Below are 19,041 nucleotides of genomic sequence, written 5' to 3'. Positions count from 1 at the left end.
AAGACGTCTAATATAAAGTGCCACTTTTTCTTTACAAAAAGAGTATACTTTTACAGCATAGTATAGGCAAATCAAACCAAGCCATCTAAAAAACTATTTACTGCCAAGCAAATTGCATATGTGCATGAATGGGAAATTCAAACAACTAAACAGATTTCCATTAAATATACATTAAATAAAATAAACATTATTTGTTGCCAGTAAGGCTTGGTCTTCATGCTTTTGTAATGTATCAGACATAAGATCCATGTGTTTTATATGAGTCTTTCATGTGGAAATACATGCATTGTATAAATCCTGAAAGAACAACTGACTGAAGAAAAAGAATGGAATAAAATGTGTATTTGTATGTTGTTTATTGTGTGTCACTTCTTTTAATGTTCAAAGTCTCATATTCAGAGGGTGGAGCTGAGAGCTGAAGAGAAGCATATGTGTCTGTGGCATCATTCTGAGCCTGAAAACAAAAACACTCAATCATCATCATCCTCATATATCATGACTTACTATACCTAGGCCTTATAACAAAGAAGACTCACCTTCAGCTTGGTGGACAACCTGGAAGAAATGATATTAGGTTACTAACATTTAATCCATTATAAAATCTCTCTATAGAAATGCATTCTTACTGTTTGATTGATTACTCAAAGGCATCATGCACCTTTTTTTCTCCTTTGATGGTGCAGTGACAGTTCTGAGACTGTGAGTCATGATGGTATAGTGGTGCAATTTTATATATGCATGATGGTGGCCAGTTTTAAATTCTGATGCAATATTCATTTTTAATAACGATCCAAGCAAAATTGCAGCTGAAATGGAATAGCAGTGATCGCCCTGCATTTTCATGTATGGAAAACAGCAAAAAAATTACTTTTTGCCTATTTTAACTATTCACTCTCAGAAAAAAAGGTACAAAGATGTCACTGCGCAGTACCCTAAGGTACAAAAGTACCTTATTTACCCATAAATGGTACATAATAGAGGTACATATTAGCACTTTAACGGTACATATTAGTACCTTAAGTGTACATATTAGTACATTTTAGCTTTTGTACCTTAGGGTACTGCCCCAGGCTTTTTTCTCAGTGTTCCTATTCCTTATTAACTTTTTAACTATTATTATTTATAATGAAACTTTACTTAAGTTTTCACTGTAATAATTGCTGCAATGTCTTCAGACCCAATTATATACTTCTGAATTATGAACTAAATCAAGAACATACATTACTAACATATTTACTGTTGCTATTTCAGAATATTAAGAATATTTTAAGTCCTACATCGATTTAGTCTTCCACAAATTCTGTATCTTATAAAAATGAATGAATTTAAATCATCATCGGACACTGCAAGGCTAAACTGCACCTTATCCCTGCGTTTGGAAGCAAAATTTGTGAATCAGAGGCTGTTCTCTTTAGTCCTTCATAGAAACATGGTGCACGTGACAAAGATCCTCTAGCACATTTTTACAAAAGGCATTTAAATGAATATATAATATAATACATGCATCATGTGTTGTGTTGTGAAATTAAAGGTGCAGGTGGATCGGACTGAGCAGCACAACACACTTGTAGCCAATCAGCAGCATAGGGCGTATACATTCATGATGGGGGAGGGAGATTTGAAGAAAGGTCAGAGAAATATCATTGGAAAAAGAAGGGTTATGATCAGGCAAGAGCTTTAGGACTCAAAAAGCTTTTCAGTGCTGAAGAGACTAAGCGGGAAGGCCTGAAAATGGACGCCAAGGCAAAGACCAAAGACGGTGTACTTGTATTACTATGAATGGGAGAATGTGCAATGCGCCGTATGGCGGAATAAGCACTGGCTTCTAAATTAAAGAGCCAATCACAAATTGGTAATAAAGTCATTGCGTCACTGCAACTACAGTTAGAAGCTCTGATTGCTATAGAAATAGCGTCCTGAGACGCTCTTAGTATACTCTGCATGCACATTGGCTGCTCCAGCCTGAAAATTGGTAAGAAACCACATTTATGATACAGTTGTTGTCGTCAGGTTTTCGTAAGCTTGGTGAACAGCTTTGGAGAATTTGATGTTTCCCCATTCAAAGAGATAGGAGCTGCACTTGCATAACTGAAATAGCTGCCTGAGAGGCGTTTCAATGATGGCTGCCGAGAGAAAAGACTTGTCTTAAAGGCACTTTGGCCAAGGTTGAGTTGTTTCTGCTTTATATGTGTGTAACATTGTTTTTGCTATGTTTCCCAGAACCAAGATAAGCTGTTGTTGTAATGTTAGCTAGTAACATGACAGTTTTGAGTGTAATTAAGATGGTGTGCTGCTGGCAACTAACAACAAATTGTCGCTTATATTTACTCTTGCGTACTGAATGTAAAGTTTTTGCTCATCATCTTCGCCTTGTTTTTCAAACTGCGTCAACAGACGGCAACAGACACTTCATTGAGTTTTGTCGGATCAGTGTGTTACCCCTTTTGGTGTTTGTTGGCGTCTGTCTTAGCTTGTTTTCGCCGATTAAACATGCTGAATCACCATTTGTCGGGTCGTGGAATGTCTGAGAATTGACGTACTGTAATCTGGTGATTGTCCTCCTTTAATTGACCCTTCGCTAAGCCATGCCTGAAAACCGCCACAGGCCAATCGTGGCTTAGCAACCGTAACTAGGCGCGAAAGGTCTGTCAAGCTTTCGAGCAAGGGAAACATGCCGAAGCGTTGTGCTTATGGATTGTGCAAATCTGATACCCGATATCCTAAAAGTTTGAACGGGGGGTGGAAAGTTTTCCCTTCCCCAACCCTAAAACCCAAGGGGAGAAATAACGGTGTTCTGTCGATTTGTCCTACCTTGTCAGATTTTCCTAACATAGCGCAAAATTATAGCTAATGTTATATTTATCGATCCATACTGCATCGAGTTAATTATCACTACACTAATTATCTCCTTGGGAATGTCTGACACCGGCACATACATACTGTAATAGACGTGATGGGCGCGAAAGCTTGTCAGGCGTAGCAACAGTAACTAAGGAGGGCGGGGCTTAGCGAAGGGTCAATTGTGCGATGTGAATTGGCCTAATAAAGAGACATAATTGTGCGTTCATGCATTTTGGAGGTGGAGCAATGAAGGGAGGGCTGTGTTTGTTTGGGTTGATTTCAAATATCAACAGTGTTTCTTAGAAATCGCTTACTGCACCTTTAAAATTTTGTCAAATTTGAATAGATTTCTCCAACCACCCATACACAAAAACACAGCTGCACAAATCACTAAAAGGACATATTTTGAAAAGGCCTCAGCTGACCCACCAATCACACTCTCCACCACAGATGTCTGCAAGGCACTAAGCCGGATCAGCGCGCACAAGGCTGCTGGACCAGACAACATCCCTGGCCGTGTTCTCAGGGCATGTGCGGAGCAGCTCGCTGAGGTTTTTACAGACATTTTCAACCTGTCTCTTGCCCAAGCAGCTGTACCTTCATGCTTTAAACGCACTTCCATTGTGCCAGTGCCAAAACACTCTAGCCCGAGGTGTCCTAATGACTACCGCCCTGTAGCACTCACACCCATCGTCATGAAGTGCTTTGAGCGGCTGGTCCTGGAACACCTAAAAGACTCTCTACCATCCACATTGGACTCACACCAGTTTGCCTATCGCAGCAAAAGGAGCACAGAGGATGCCGTTTCCATGGCACTGCACTCTGTGCTCACTCACCTGGACAATAAGAACACTTACGCACGTATGCTGTTTGTTGACTTCAGCTCAGCATTCAACACTGTCATCCCAACCAAGTTAATAGCCAAACTTGGAGACCTGAGCATCAACACTTCAATGTGTAACTGGATTTTGGACTTCCTAACTGACAGACCCCAGAATGTTCGTTCAGGATTCACCTGCTCCACATCCATCACTCTTAACACTGGTGTACCACAGGGCTGTGTGCTAAGCCCGTTTCTCTACTCCCTCTTCACCGCCGACTGCAAGCCTGTGTATGGATCTAATTCTATCGTCAAGTTTGCAGACGACACAACGGTGATTGGTCTCATCAGCAACAACGATGAGACTGCCTATAGGGAGGAGATCCAGCACCTGGCCACATGGTGCACCGAAAATAACCTGCTCCTCAACACCACCAAAACGAAGGAGCTCATCGTGGACTTCAGGAAGGAGTCAAGAGGCACACACGACACCATCCACATCAATGGAATGGCTGTTGAACGTGTCTCCAGTTTCAAGTTCCTGGGGATCCACATCTCGGCGGACATGTCGTGGACGACCAACACCTCCAGCCTGGTCAAGAAAGCTCACCAGCGCCTCTTCTTCCTGAGGACACTGAGGAAGAATCAGCTCTCCTCGGCTATCCTGGTGAACTTCTATCGCCGCAATAGAAAGCATCCTGACCAACTGTATGGCAGTGTGGTATGGGAGCTGCTGGGACACTCCCCTCATATACTGATAACTCTCCTACCTCACATCCGCCTTCACTTGTTATTTGCACTACCGACTGTTTATTACAGTCACAACTGTTTACTTATTCATTTTGCACTACCATACCTTAACTGTATTATGCTCATTTGCACTGCCGACTGTTATTTACAGTACCTACTGTTTACATTTGCATTTTGCACCGTACTTCTAACTAATATGCAATCACTTTCCACTGCACTTTACACTTTTTTTTCGGATAGCTTCTGTCCATAATTTATTGCACTACCTTAATCCACTGCCATATTCCTCATTTTAGCCTAACATATCATTGTATACCTCTATCTGTAAAATTCAGTTTATAGTAATAGCCATCTGTATATTATATTACATATCCACCTGTAAATTCTGTTTATAGTAATAACCATCTGTATATTATTCACTGTACATATTCACCTGTAAATTCTGTTTATAGTAATAACCATCTCTCTATTTATAGATATATTTATATATACTCAGTACATATCCATGTCCTGCACTTATGCAACCGTTGTATATCCTGCACTTGCTGCTATTGCACTTCTGGTTAGACCTAAACTGCATTTCGTTGCCTTGTACTTGTACTTGTGTAATGACAATAAAGTTGAATCTAATCTAATCTAATCTAACTTGGGGCTCTAATATACTTTTACCTACAATGATTGTGGAACTTAAAGGGTTATTTCACCAAAAAATGAAAATAATGTTATTTATTACTCATCCCCATGCCGTTCCACACCTGTAAGACATTCGTTCATCTTCGGAACACAAATTAAGATATTTTTGTTGAGTGAGGCTCAGTGAGGCCTCCATATGGGGCAAAGCAATATACACTCTCAAGATCCATTAATGCAGGGGTTTTCAAACTTGGGTCCGGGGACCCCCAGGGGTCCTCCAGAAGGCTCTAAGGGGTCCCCAGAAAATATCAGAGAATAAAAAGACGAAGCAAAAATGGATAAAGTTTACCGAACATTCTAAATGTTTATCTCGTTTCTTGCCGTATATGTATGTTTGCTTTATATCTTTCTAGAGAGTTTTTCTCACTATTATAGCCCCCTTTATCTCGCTCACTGGGGTTGTAAGGCAGTATTCTTAACACAGTACGTAAGCTACTTACATGCATTTATTGTGACAGTTGCTTATACTTATAATTTTTAATTGAAAATGTTCTTCTTCAGGTTTATACATCCAACATTAAGTATAGCCAGTATTTAAGTTTAGAAACAATGTATTGTATTTATAATGTCACACTTACTATTTATCTAACACTTAAAAAAAAAAAATCATACATCCCTCTCCCTCTCTCTCGCCCTCGCTCTGAATAGATGGATTTTAGGAAGGGGGTCCCCCATAAAGGTTCATCATATTTGGAGGTCCTTAGCATCATAAAGTTTGAAAACCCCTGCATTAATGTACTAAAAATATATTTAAATCAGTCCATGTGAGTACAGTGGTTCAATATTAATATTATAAAGCGACAAGAATACTTTTGGTGCGCCAAAAAAAATTTAATAACGACTTATATAGTGATAACCGATTTCAAAACACGGCTGTATGAAGCTTTGGAGCGTATCGAATCAGTGAGTCAATTCAGCGGTTCGGAGCACCAAAGTCACGTGGTTTCAGCAGTTTTGCGGTTTGACACGCGATCCGAACCACTGAATTGACTCGCTGATTCGATACATTCCGAAGCTTCATGAAGCAGTGTTTTGAAATCGGTTATCACTATACAAGTCGTTATTTCGTTTTTATTGGTGCACCAAAAATATTATCATCGCTTTATAATATTAATATTGAACCACTGTACTCACATGGACTGCTTTAAATATGTTTTTAGTACATTAATGGATTTTGAGAGTGTAAATTGCTTTGCCCCCTATGGAGGCCTCACTGAGCCTTCGGATTTCAACAAAAATATCTTAATTTGTGTTCCGAAGATGAACGGAGGTCTTACGGGTGTGGAATGGTATGAGGATGAGTAATAAATGACATTATTTTCATTTTTGGGTGAACTAACCCTTTAATTATCAATTATAAATCTTTTTTGGCAGTTTCATTCAAAATCCATTTGGCTCAAAATTTCTGAGAGGACAAGTGCCTTGGTTTGAATGGGCATGATGCCTCTGGACTTACTGTCTAATTTTGTAGATCCCAAGTCCAACAGTCAGCGCGTACAGAACCAGAATCAGTGTTAATACGATCAGGAGTGAAACTGCAACCTGCTGATATTCTAAAAATACACAATATGCCCATAAAACAGAAATACCAATATAGGTCACATTAAACAGAGAGAAAAGAGAGTCTCAATACTGTCATTGTTGAAAAGTTACATGCAAAAATTTAAATTCTGCAAATGCATATAATGATTGAAAATAATCAAGGATGAATCTGTGTTGTAGCCTACTGGAACAAATACCACAACAATGACTGGTAGAAATATGTTTTTATGTTTAATTTAAATTTAGTTCAAGAGAGATGTTACCTGTAAACAGCAAAGGAGAGAGAGGCAGTCGAAAAGGTTGTCTTGCAGTGCCGTGAGGGTTGTTGCCGACACACTCCAGAGTGAATGTGTGTGTGAGTGGCTGATGAAGAGTGATGGAGCTCCTTAAGCCTGTGCTGCCCAATCTCTCTTCACTGATGAACATGTTTGAAGAGTTAGTGACAGGACATCCAGACAGATGCCACTCCAGCTCAGGAGAGGGATTCCCATCAACCTCACAGAAACACACAGTTACATCCCCACTGACACAGCTGGACAAGGGAGAGATTTTAGGGGCATCTGAAAAAGAGAAAGAGAGATTGATGAGATACATATAGAATTATGGACATCTTATGGAAGAGAAAAGAACTGATGCCACAAAAACATCCTACACTGAACATGTAATGTGATGTTGTCCTGTGCTGTTTTGTTCTTGTCCTGTAGCTGGTAGGTTATAGTGCAGGTGAAAGCGACTCTGTGGTGACGGTGAGTAGCAGTGAAGTTCAGATCAGAGATGAGCTCCTGTTGTCTGCTGCTCTCACTGAGGGGGATTCTGGGAGTGGAGCTCCATGTGAGAGTTGGTGGAGGAGAGGAGCAGAGAGACTCAGCAGAGCAGCGCAGACTCACAGAGCTCCCCTCCAACACCTCCTCTTCATCCTCATACAGCTTCACTGTGGGTTTGGGGGGAGACTCTGAAAGACACATAAGTACAAGATTAAGTGACAATGATGGCATGACAAATACATTTAAAATATTCATTTAACACATTAATTTATCAATAAAAGGCTCAAATCACTCACCAATGACATTTATAGTGGAGGGGTTTCCTGTATAGGTGTATTTCAGACCACCACTACCTTCAATCCTGAAGAAATAGTCACCATTGTGATTTGAACTAACATCATAAAAGATAGTGGTGCAGTTCTTCTCATGTAGTTTTCCAGTTATTTCCCCTTTTAAGTCATTATTTTTGGGAGAGCTGGAGTTAAACACTAGATTTTTTTCTAAACTAGTCCCATTTTTGAGCCAACATCCTCTTGCACTCTTAGTGAGGTATTTGTCATCTTCCTTAATCTCAAATCTGCACTTTATGATCACACAGAATCCACTGAGAGCTTCAATCCTCTCTGGCAGACTGATGCCGAAATCTCTACAGCAAACACCTACAACACACACATGATGAAAAGCATTCAGACACAAGCAGAAACAAACACTGAAGCATTCAGACACACCAACACATTTCTGTTGTTATACAAAATGCTACAAAATAATTTTTTTCACCCATTACAAAACATTAATTTGCATTACGATAAAAGGGTAAACATAAGAAGCAGCAACAGTGAAATAAAATATGCAACTGCAATTTAATCTAAATAGTAATAATATTCTTTTAAAGAAGTCTTTCTTGAGAAAATAACAGATTTTCAACATTGGATAAATGTTCTTAAGTGTCTGTAAGTAAACTATCTGAAGCACCATAGTATGAGAATAATAGTTTAGCACTTGAATTCACGCTCTCATTCACTTCACGTCACACTTTTGTTGTTTAAAAACTAGATGTGCAGAAGAGAAAGGAAACCACACCTTGTAACAGAAAAGAGAAAAGAATGATTTTCTCTGCCTTGTTCATCTCGTCATTAACAGACGCTCAGTCCTGTGAAGAAACACACACTAGTAAATTTGCACAAACAACAAAAATAAACTCATAGAAATCATAAATTTAATCTGATCATAAGCTGATCATTTTTGTAATACTGATCAAACAGAAATGTATGAACTCACTGTAAGTGTCCAGCAGCTCACTAAACTGAACACTTCTGAAGAAACATCTAAAGAAGAATAAGAAGAGTTCAAGACTTGCCAGAGATGAGAAAAAATGTAATTTCTCTCCTAAGGACACCAAGTTCTGTATTGTGGCGTCTGTTGATGATTTGAGACTGTGTGAAACTGTGAGAACATAATATACTGACTGACAGCTAGTGAACAACTTCCTGAAAAATGTTCAGTTCTCTACTGTTTGGAGCAGGTTTGGAGTCAGTAGGACACAGAGATGCTCACTTCTGATTGGATTTCATACTGTCTCCACTTGTTGCAATACAACTTACAACTTTCCCTGAGATCTGCTACAACGCTCTGTACCAGTGATATACTGACAGAATTCACACACGCCGCTGACTGAACATTGATGGTTTGCAACAAAGTATAGCATTCTTTCAGCATTTTGATTTAAGATTTATTTAAAATATGTTGCTCAGATAAGAAAATGCCTGTGACATTTCATGGACTTTGAAAAATAATTTTGACTTCTTAAAAGCATTTATGTATGGTTATCATCTTTAATAACATAAAGCAAAGGTCTGAATCATGGGGAAAAGCACTGCAGTAAACTATCCAAAACCAGAAGAGTATAAAAACAGACATACAGTTTATTCTTATACAACCCCCCCCACCCCCACCCCCCCACAAATAACAGACTTACTTAATAAAAACATAAGTAACACTTTACAATAAGGTTTAATTTATTAACATAAGTTATAAGTGAACATTAACTAACAAACAACACTCATTTTTTATTAATCTTAGTCAATGGTAATTTCAACATTTACATATATGTTTTAGTCCAAAGTTGTATTTGTCAACATTTGTTAATGCACTGTGAACTAACACAAACAAGCAATGATCAATTAGATTTTTACTAACAGTAACAAAGATTAATAAAGGTTTTAAACATATATTTCTCACTGTTAGTGTGTGTTAGCTAATGCATTAACTATGGAAAATATGCATATCAAATCCTGAAAGTACAGCTTTTTTGTCAGAAAGTCAATATTATAGTTCACAAAAAGACTAATGACATTGCCCACAAACCATTGCACTTTAGGTGAGGATTTGGTTCAGAACTACGAACACAAATAAAATGTAAGCATGGTAGATTTTAGACAGATGGTGAGACGCCCTGACTTGCAGAACAATGTGCTACTTATTTTTATATTATATGGGTAGGGTATATGGAATGTGTATATGAAGATGTTAACTTTTACAGGATGATTGATAGGCCAGTTTACAATGACAGAATGCACGTAACTATGCAACAGAACACAGTTATAATGTGGTAGTGCAGGTATGTCCCAAAGCTTGCCTTCTTTTTTTGTGACACTTTATATTAGGTGTCCCTAACTAATACTCAAAGAAAAGTACACTGTAAAAAATTTAAGGCCTTTCCAATTCAAAATTTTCTAGTGAGCAATCACATCTAAATTTTTCAATTGGCCAAATTGAATTTCTGTGAATTCAATTTTATCAATTGTGACAACAGCCTGTTAACATGGGCTCAATTAGAAATAATATGTTGAGCCAATGGAAAATTTTAATTTACCAACACTGTAAAAAATGTCAGGCCTCTCCAATTTAAAATTTTCTAGTGACCGATCACATCTAAATTTTTCAATTTGGCCAACTAAAAAATGTAGATGGAATCGCTCACTAGAAAATTTTTAATTGGAGAAATGTTTTACAGTGAAACTGTGAGGTTGGTCCAATTAAATATTTTAAATTGTAGTAACAATTGTTTATTTCTCACTGTCCCAAAAGACAAAAATGACTAAAAACATAAATATATTAAGCAAAATACAGAACACAGACAACAGGGTTGACATTTTATCACATTACTTTATTAACAAGTAAATTCCAACACAGGATATTTGGTGAAAATACCTTATTTTCAATAAGGAAAACTCTGAATATTCAAGAAGTCATCTGCATAACAGGATGTCTTAAAGTGGTGAAGAAAACACGGCACTGCAAGCTAAAAACCTGCATAAAATAAAATAAAAATTAATAAAATAAAATAAATAAAAAAATAACTAAAATAAATAAAAATAAAAACTAACATTAATGGCAAAGTTTCCCTGCATCACATCTGGCAAATGACAGAACAGAAGTTACTTCATTATATAATGAGGATGAGACGAATTAATGGACGAATAAGAAAATCGAGCTTGACGTGTTTGATATTAAAAGGCAATAACTTAAAGGACCTGTATGTAGGACTGTGGCTAAAACTGGTACTGCAATCACTTTCAAATTACTGTTGAGCGGTGTATTCCCTCTCCCCCTCCCCTGACTCGAGGCTGCCAGATAGGCTGCAGGATGCAGCAGGAACGTAGGCTGCTACACAGAGCTTTCAATGGCAAGTGACGAGTCGTACACAGTTAGTTTTTTTTCTTTCTGTTAATTATGTTTATGCTTCAAGAGCGATGTTTTATGAAGTAATTATGAATGGCAAACATTTACTAATGGCGATTAGCCAAATATAATCGTAAATATGAACGCTCGTATGTGACAGTACATTCCCACATGAAAAAATACTATAGTATATTATAGTAAAATTACAGCAAAGCTAAATAACATTAGCAATGGTCATACAGGTCAACTTGCAGCATGTTTTGTCCACTATATATGCGAAGAACGAATGAGGAATAATTTTACGTTAGGCCACTGTCTCAAATACGTTTTCACATTGCCATAATAGGCGTGCTAATGTTGTTTTCCTCAGCGTCCCAGCATAATGACAGAGAAACGGGCTCTGATAATGCATTACTAATGTTAGCAATGACGACTCGCCGTTTTTATTTACCAAACAATTCCTTAACGTTACCTTTTCAATTCAATGACCCACCTCCTCCATCTGCGCTAACCTAACGTTACTTTGCACGAACATGCATAACTTTGTTCAACTGTCATGAATATTTGAAATGTCCATTTACATTAAGTACAAGTTAGCCAAACATATGAACCTTACCTGTCCAGGAGAAAATTAGCAACGTTTGGCATCAGTCTTCAAATTATTCTCCGTTTTCAGCCGTCTCCATCTTTCAAAGGCATCTCTTATACAAATCCTTGTTTTATTTCGGACACTGTCACAACGTTTTTCTTATTCATAACGAGGTCGTTTAGGTTTCGTAAAGTTAGACATTGTTTATCCAAAAAGTTTATAGCTGCAGCTGTGTTAACTAGAGCAGAGCTGGCAATGCAGAAACACTACTGACTTTGTGATTGGTAGATAGGTGGAGGGTGGCGCTTCAGGCATGACACAACATGTCAACATCAACATCAACATCATTTGAGGGCTGCAACTTCACTTTTAAAATGACAATATCTTGGCCGGACAACTGTTGTCAGTGATATAAGTATTTGAAATTAACATGATTTCTTAATGTCTAGTGACATATCAGGGCCATTTTATGATTAATTGAAATACATTTCTTACATACAGTTCCTTTAAGCCCTGAAAGAGGTCGACGCCAAATGCAATCTCTCTGTTCAACGGTCGCATGCGGCATATATCACACAAATGACTTAATTTACTTATTACCTATTATTTTAGACATATACGTGAAGACATGAGGAAAATACAACGATTGGCTTCCCTTAGAGTAAACGAGAACACACGCATGAAACCAATGAATGCATGAACTCGTGATTCTACAAAATGTCTTTTTAACTTCATACCGGGTCATAAAGCAAAACTCTGTAGAATAATTTCAGTGCTAAATACTCACCAACGTCTTTGTGATATGAATATCTCTCTATTCTCTGAATGTCTGTTTCGGTCTTCAGCACCTGCTGGTTCGGCTCCGCATAGAGTGCCGAAGTAATGACGTCACTTTGTAGGCCAAAACGCGGAAGTGAGTTAGCATTTTAGCCCTATGGGTTCCCTCGCCCTAAAGTCTATGGGTTTTTTGAATGGGTTTTTGCTAAATCGCCTGAAATAAGGTCTGTGGTTAACAAAGCCTCTATATATTTTCACGTTTTAATCTATGACATAAAACACACTAGTTATAACCTGCTTGTGATTTTTTAAGACTTTATTGTGTCTTAAAAACGATGGTTGCTAACAAGTTGCTAAAAGGGACTACATCCTTTGGCGGGGACTTTAGACGTCATCGTGACAAACAGGCAATCTCTCACTAGCCCGCGTTTCAGCCGAATGAAGAACTTATGTGGCGTGAATAAATCGCGCTATTCGCGCAAAGTTGATGCTTGAACATTTGGAGTTTACTCTCTTCACATGTTTGTCTCGTTGAGAAATGGCTGACGTGGGCTGTGTTTACACGTCTTTTTGTGTTAAAATCTACTGTTAATGTGTGACAACTTAGTTTTAAGACTTTTTCAGTCGATAATGTAGTTGTTTAAAGCTCAAATCTGTGGTTTATTTATAAGAAGAGTGCCTATTTAAACATTTTATCTGGTGTTATCGGAGTTGTGAGCTCCAGTGAGTCAGCGGCGGTCATGAGTTGACTTTCCTCGGCCAGTCCTTCTGCCGTCTGCCGCTGGCTCTGATGTCTCTGTGGCGTCTCCAGCTATAATTAGTCTTGTGGAGATTTAACGGCCCATATTTGCTCTCATGGATCTATAATTTGTTCCCTGGCAAATCGTTTAGGCTGAGTGCAAAGATAAGTTTCATTACTTGTTTATTTTTAGGCTATAACTGTACGTTACCGTTGTAAGTTAGCCGACTAGAACTGACTTTGAATGTTTGACTGAATTGTTTGCTTTATTTCATGTGTAGCTTATTATACGTTTTGTATTATTGATCATACATAAACTTGCATTTAACAAAAAGAGACTGGGTTGTGTTTCATGTCATTTAATGTTATCACAGTGATAATCATATTGTCTGAAAAAACATTAACAAAAGATAAATCTCAGAGAGGCACGCATAAACAAAATTAGTTTCTAACATTTTTGGAAAAAAACGAATGGGCAATATTTCTCATGAAAAAAGTGGATAAGTGTTCATACACAGAGCAGATCATAATGAGCGAGCGTGCTTTAAAATAAAGTTTGAGGAAGCTTGATGATGACGTTGATCCGCGACCATGGTGTGCTGTAGTCCGTTTATAGCCTACCGTTAGCATTTTATATCTGACGGCTTTGTTTGGGCTTCAAACTGTATACATTTTGGATTAACTTGTAAAGATTATCTTGGTAGACAAAACGTGTAAGGGTCATTACTCTTTGTTGAACACAGATCTTATTTTTTGCGATTTTCCAAAAGTCTATGGGGAAAATGAATGGCTTTTTTAACGAGGGAACCCATGCGCCGCTAACTTCCGGGTTGGCCTACAAAGTGACGTCATTACTTCGGCACTCTATTTGAAATCTCCACACAAACTGTTTTCTTCGAGTGCATTTTGCGCATGCGTATACCGTTTTTCGGACGTAGGACTTGTTCCGCCAACATGCATTTTTCACTTCGACTTCATAGATTGACTGAGCACAATTAAATATGTTCGGTGAATATACAATTTCAATTTTGAGTGAAGACCTTAAGCTTAGTACAATGCATCTTTTTGCATGGGGATAATTATTTGGAAGTCATTTATTGGGCCAATATGTAATGATCAATTGTCACAATTTTTCCCCCCAATTTTTTTTTACAGTGTACAATTTGCTTATTGTGTTAATATTGTAATGGAAAACACTTGTTCCTCTATTGAGGTGGTATACGGGTAAGGTTAGGGGTAGGTTTGGTGGTATGGGTAGGTTTAAGGGTGGGCTAAGGTGTAAGAGAAGGTTCAACTGTGTAGATGTAATTACAGAAATGAATAATTACAGCTGTAATTATATGCAGGTATTTTGTTAAAATATAAGTTCAATGTAAAAACATGTACTGTATGAACACAATAAGTGCACATTCAAATGATTAGTACATAGTAGTTAAAGACGTCTAATATAAAGTGGGGGCACTTTTTCTTTACAAAAAGAGTTTTACAGCATATGCAAATTGGGAAAGAGTATCTATCAAAATAAGCCATCTAAAATAAAATCCTGACAAGGAAATTGCAAATGTGCATGAATGGGAAAATAAATGTTTATTTCAAACAACTAAATACATTTCCATAAACTATGACAAAAAAAAATGCTTATTTGTTGCCAGTAAGGCTTGGTCTTCATATAATGTATCAGCCATACGATCCATGTGTTTATACGAGTCTTTCATGTGGAAATACATGCATTGTATAAATCCTGAAAGAACAACTGACTGAAGAAAACAAAGAAGGGAATAAAATGTGTAATTATTATACCTAGGCCTAATAACAAAGAATACTCACCGTCTGCTTGGTGGACAATCTGGAAAGAAAGGATATTAGGTTACTAATGCACCTTTTTTTCTTTGATTGGGCACCTGTGACATTTCTGACTCTCTTCCGATAAGACTGTGAGCCATGATGGTCTAGTGGTGTAATTCTATAGTTTGCATGGGGGGCGATTTCAAATTCTAAATACAATATACATTTTTATAACAAACCAAGCAAAACTGGAACTGAACTCGACTGTCAAAAGTTAAGTATTCTCTTTTCTCAAAACAAGTGTTCATGTTTAATATCAGTTACATGCTAGCTTTACAGGGAGCAAAATCAAAAGTCAGATGTGACTGGGAAATTAATCAACTTCACAGTAAAAAATTATATGATCAATAAGTTATGACAACATATGTTTTTACATTGTTTTAACTCATCAAAATAAGTTAAGCAATTGTCAACTTTTTATAATTTATACTAGCTACAACTCATTCAAGTCAGTTTAACGTAATTTAAGTTTAAATGACTTAAACATCCAAGTTAATTGTACTTAATTTCATGCTGCAACTTTTTTTTCAGTGTTGTGTAGTGACCCCAAAATTTTTTGGACAACTTAGTCAAACTTAAAAATGTATCAATTGCAATGCAGATACAAATTGACAAAGCGAGTGGCATCTGCTATACCAAATGATGTAAGAGCTTTTCTCAGAACTAACTTCTGTATTTATTATTTTGGCTTAACTGTTGTCGAGTGGTTTTTATGTGTGAACCTGTTGCTTTCACATTAACACTTAGTGTAGTGGCAAAATACGTTTCGTGTTCATTTTGAATACCATATCCATTTTTTTATCATTTAAATGCTAATTAATTTATTTTTGTGAAATGTTTTGCTTGTCCTAATTGTTTTTAATAAATGCATCTTGGTTTGATATTTTTTGCTTAGATCTATGTTACGGCCCCAATTGATCTAGGGGAGGACCGCAACAGAAACATATGGTTGGTGGTAAATGAATGTGCAACAGCAGAGGAAACTCTGTCTTCAGGCCCAGAGTGGCTACAATAACCTCAACAACCAGTCAATTGCAACATAAGAGAAGTTTATTAACATAATTCAACAAACAAAAAGAATAATGAAAGGGGCATCAGCTTTTAAAGGGGTCAAGGCCAAAACAACAAACATAAAGCTAACTCCTACATAATCAACTAACTGTGCTACAAAAGAAAGAAAACAAAATACATCAGGCTAAGCAAACTCCCTTACATAACCAGGAGAAAAGAGGTAATACAAAACAAATGGCACCCACCTTCCTACTAATCCCAACAAAGAAAAATGGTGGTATTGAATAAAGCTAGATCAGTATTTACCTTAGACAACTCAAATTAAGGGTCACTTCCATCTTTGAGGTCGCAATCATAGCTGTCAACAATGAGACAAGGGACAGAGGTTCTATTTAAGTAGTCTCAACACAATTTAGACAAAGACACACCAAATCAAACTAAGAGCATGATTATTACAACAAAAGTCAGTCTGGAGATGAAGACAAGACCTCAGCCATTGCACACCATCAAGCCACCACCAACACTGCTCTGTAGGTAGCTGCAGTTTAAATATGCTCTCTTCTCCCATCATCCAATCACAGCAAATCTCCAATTAGTAACATCAGGTGGTGATACTGGTTCTGCGGGGAGAGAGACAACAAGAGCACAGCCCTAGGGCTGTGACGGTTTGGGATTTTTTCTTACCGCGGTGTAAGAAAAAAGAATGCATGAACGCATGTAGCTTGTAAATGAAAATGGAAATTAATAATTATAAAGCAGTTTTCTTTATTATTAACACAGCAAATTAACATTAATATTAAATTGTAAATATTAATAATGAACTATAAATTAGGCTAAACTTAAACAACCTTTTTTAAAATGCAATATAAAAGAGCTAGCCTAGTACAAGTGTTCGGCTGTTGGGCCGCTTAACCTACCTCAATCCACACCTTGTATGTTTTGTTTTTTGTTTTTTTTAAGTAGGCTAACATGTCAAAGTGATGTGGATTAGTCTAGAGCACAGCCTGTTGACAGTTAGACCCACGGCAGAAAACACCCTGTCAAGGCTTGCTTATATTATACTTTGGTCTGTCTCCGCAGTGCGAGCCTCCGCTGACTGCGCGGCGCGCACGCCTTCTCCGAAGATTCTTACTTTCGGTATGGTTAAACGGTCAATATGAGCATCCCTAATCACAGTCAAGTAGGCTACTGAAACCTAGCAGTTAATTAATAACAATCAGACACCCACAAAATAAATCCCCCATATGTTTAATAAACTGTCCCTCCCTTGCTCAGAAAGGTTTTTTTCTCCAGAAGCCCTTGAACATAGAACTCATTGTAACTTTCACCGCAGCAAAAAAAAACCAAAAAAATTGCGGTGATGACCTCACATCGCGCGGTAGGCATCTCATTACCGCGATATTGCGGTGATTCGGTTATCGTCACACCTCTACTCGGCCCAACAAAAGAACCTTACGGCTCTGGACGTAACATCTATTAATTTATTTGAACATACATTATGCAACTCATATATACCATGATGTGTCGTTCACCTACCGTACACAGATGCATGTAATGGCACAGAACATAATGACCAGCCAGCTGCAACAACAACAACTCCAATCATCACAGAAGAAAGATTCACGCCTAAAGAAGAATAAAGGAGTGTTTGGAAAACCAGACGATTCACTGATTCAATTAAACAAGGGCTAGCGAATCATATCGTAATTTTTCAACAAAAAAATAATGATGGCAGGAGCATGGGAACGATATGAAAAGAGAGAGATTAACATTAATGTTTGATACTGTTACTGGCTTTTTTTCATTTACTAATCATCAGTTGACAGATCCTCAATTTCCCACAACCCTGAAGAGGATAAGCAATATGGAGAATGGATGGGATGAAATTTGTGTTCTATGGGATGAATCACAGAACTGAAACTCACGTTCAACAGGGGGAGGCAGTTGACTTGCAGTGCCATGACTGTTGTTCCCGACACACTCCAGAGTGGATGTGTGTGTGTGTGTGTGTGTGTGTGTGTGTGTGTGTGTGGGACTGACTGATGAAGAGTGATGGAGCTCCTCAAGCCTGTGCACAACAACAAAAGGCGACAAAACGCAGACACAGTAAACTGATGCCTTGTTCTATTTATGACGTACCCCAAGCACGTGTCCGGTGTACAGTGAAAATACAGTAAAAGTAAAAAAAACCTCACTTAATTGTATTTCAATATTAAAAAGCAAAAAACATTTAATTGGAAACAAGTAGGAGATTTAATCATTTTAGTATTTTTTTAATGAAAAAACTTTGTAAAGAATACATTACATACAATACATTACATTATTCATTGAATAATTCATTGTTTAAAAAAAGTTAAGCATGATTGATTTGCTTGTTTCATTAAGAAAGAAAATATTTTTATTTTTAAACCAAGGAAAGATTTAAGACGATTGGCATAATGTAGGCTACTTCCTACTTTTAAGTCTACATGAAATGGTAACACTTTAAAACACTGTACATTAACACTTACTAACTACTAACTAATATAGAAACAAGCTTAACTAATCAGTAAGTAATATTTAATTGATGAAATAATCTTACTTAAAAAGGAACTATCCTCATTAATAACTAAATGACAAATTATAAAAGAACATTATTGTGTGTCTGAGACATCAATCATCTTTTTTTTAAATCATCAAACTTAAACTTGGAATCTTAATGGATAGTGGGGATTGATCTCACACTCTGAGAAAACTAAAACAGTGTAAGGTTATGGGTTATTAAGGTTATTAGGAATCTGAGCTGAAACTTCACTAAATCATTAATATAAATTATGGAAAATGAAGAAAAAAAACAAGAATGAAAGAGTCTAAATGAATCCATTACTTTATAAACTCTATTGCTGCTTATAAACTCCTTAAAGAAATAAATTACTAAGACCTGCTGCTTTATCTTGAAGGTGTAGCTACCTATAAACAGAAGAAAGAAAAAAAATCTAAAACAGAATGA

At 37.2% G+C, this 19,041-nt stretch overlaps 1 protein-coding gene across 1 annotated transcript; it reads right to left on the bottom strand.

Annotated features, from left to right (window-relative positions):
• Positions 1-355: 355 nt before the first annotated feature.
• Positions 356-8,536, bottom strand: LOC307126114 (sialic acid-binding Ig-like lectin 14; the record flags this gene model as incomplete). The annotated part of the gene is made up of 7 exons (XM_079816491.1): positions 356-454; positions 537-555; positions 6,561-6,657; positions 6,910-7,206; positions 7,299-7,598; positions 7,707-8,069; positions 8,491-8,536. 7 exons carry the CDS (start codon positions 8,534-8,536, stop codon positions 356-358), a joined length of 1,221 nt encoding a protein of 406 aa, XP_079672617.1.
• Between the last annotated feature and the right edge of the window lie 10,505 nt (positions 8,537-19,041).

This window comes from Gobio gobio, assembly GCF_949357685.1.
Source record: "Gobio gobio genome assembly, chromosome: 5".
Classification (NCBI taxonomy): Eukaryota; Metazoa; Chordata; class Actinopteri; order Cypriniformes; family Gobionidae; genus Gobio; species Gobio gobio.
The sequence above is the reverse complement of the archived record's forward strand: the minus strand, read 5'-3'. Positions and strand labels throughout refer to the sequence as shown.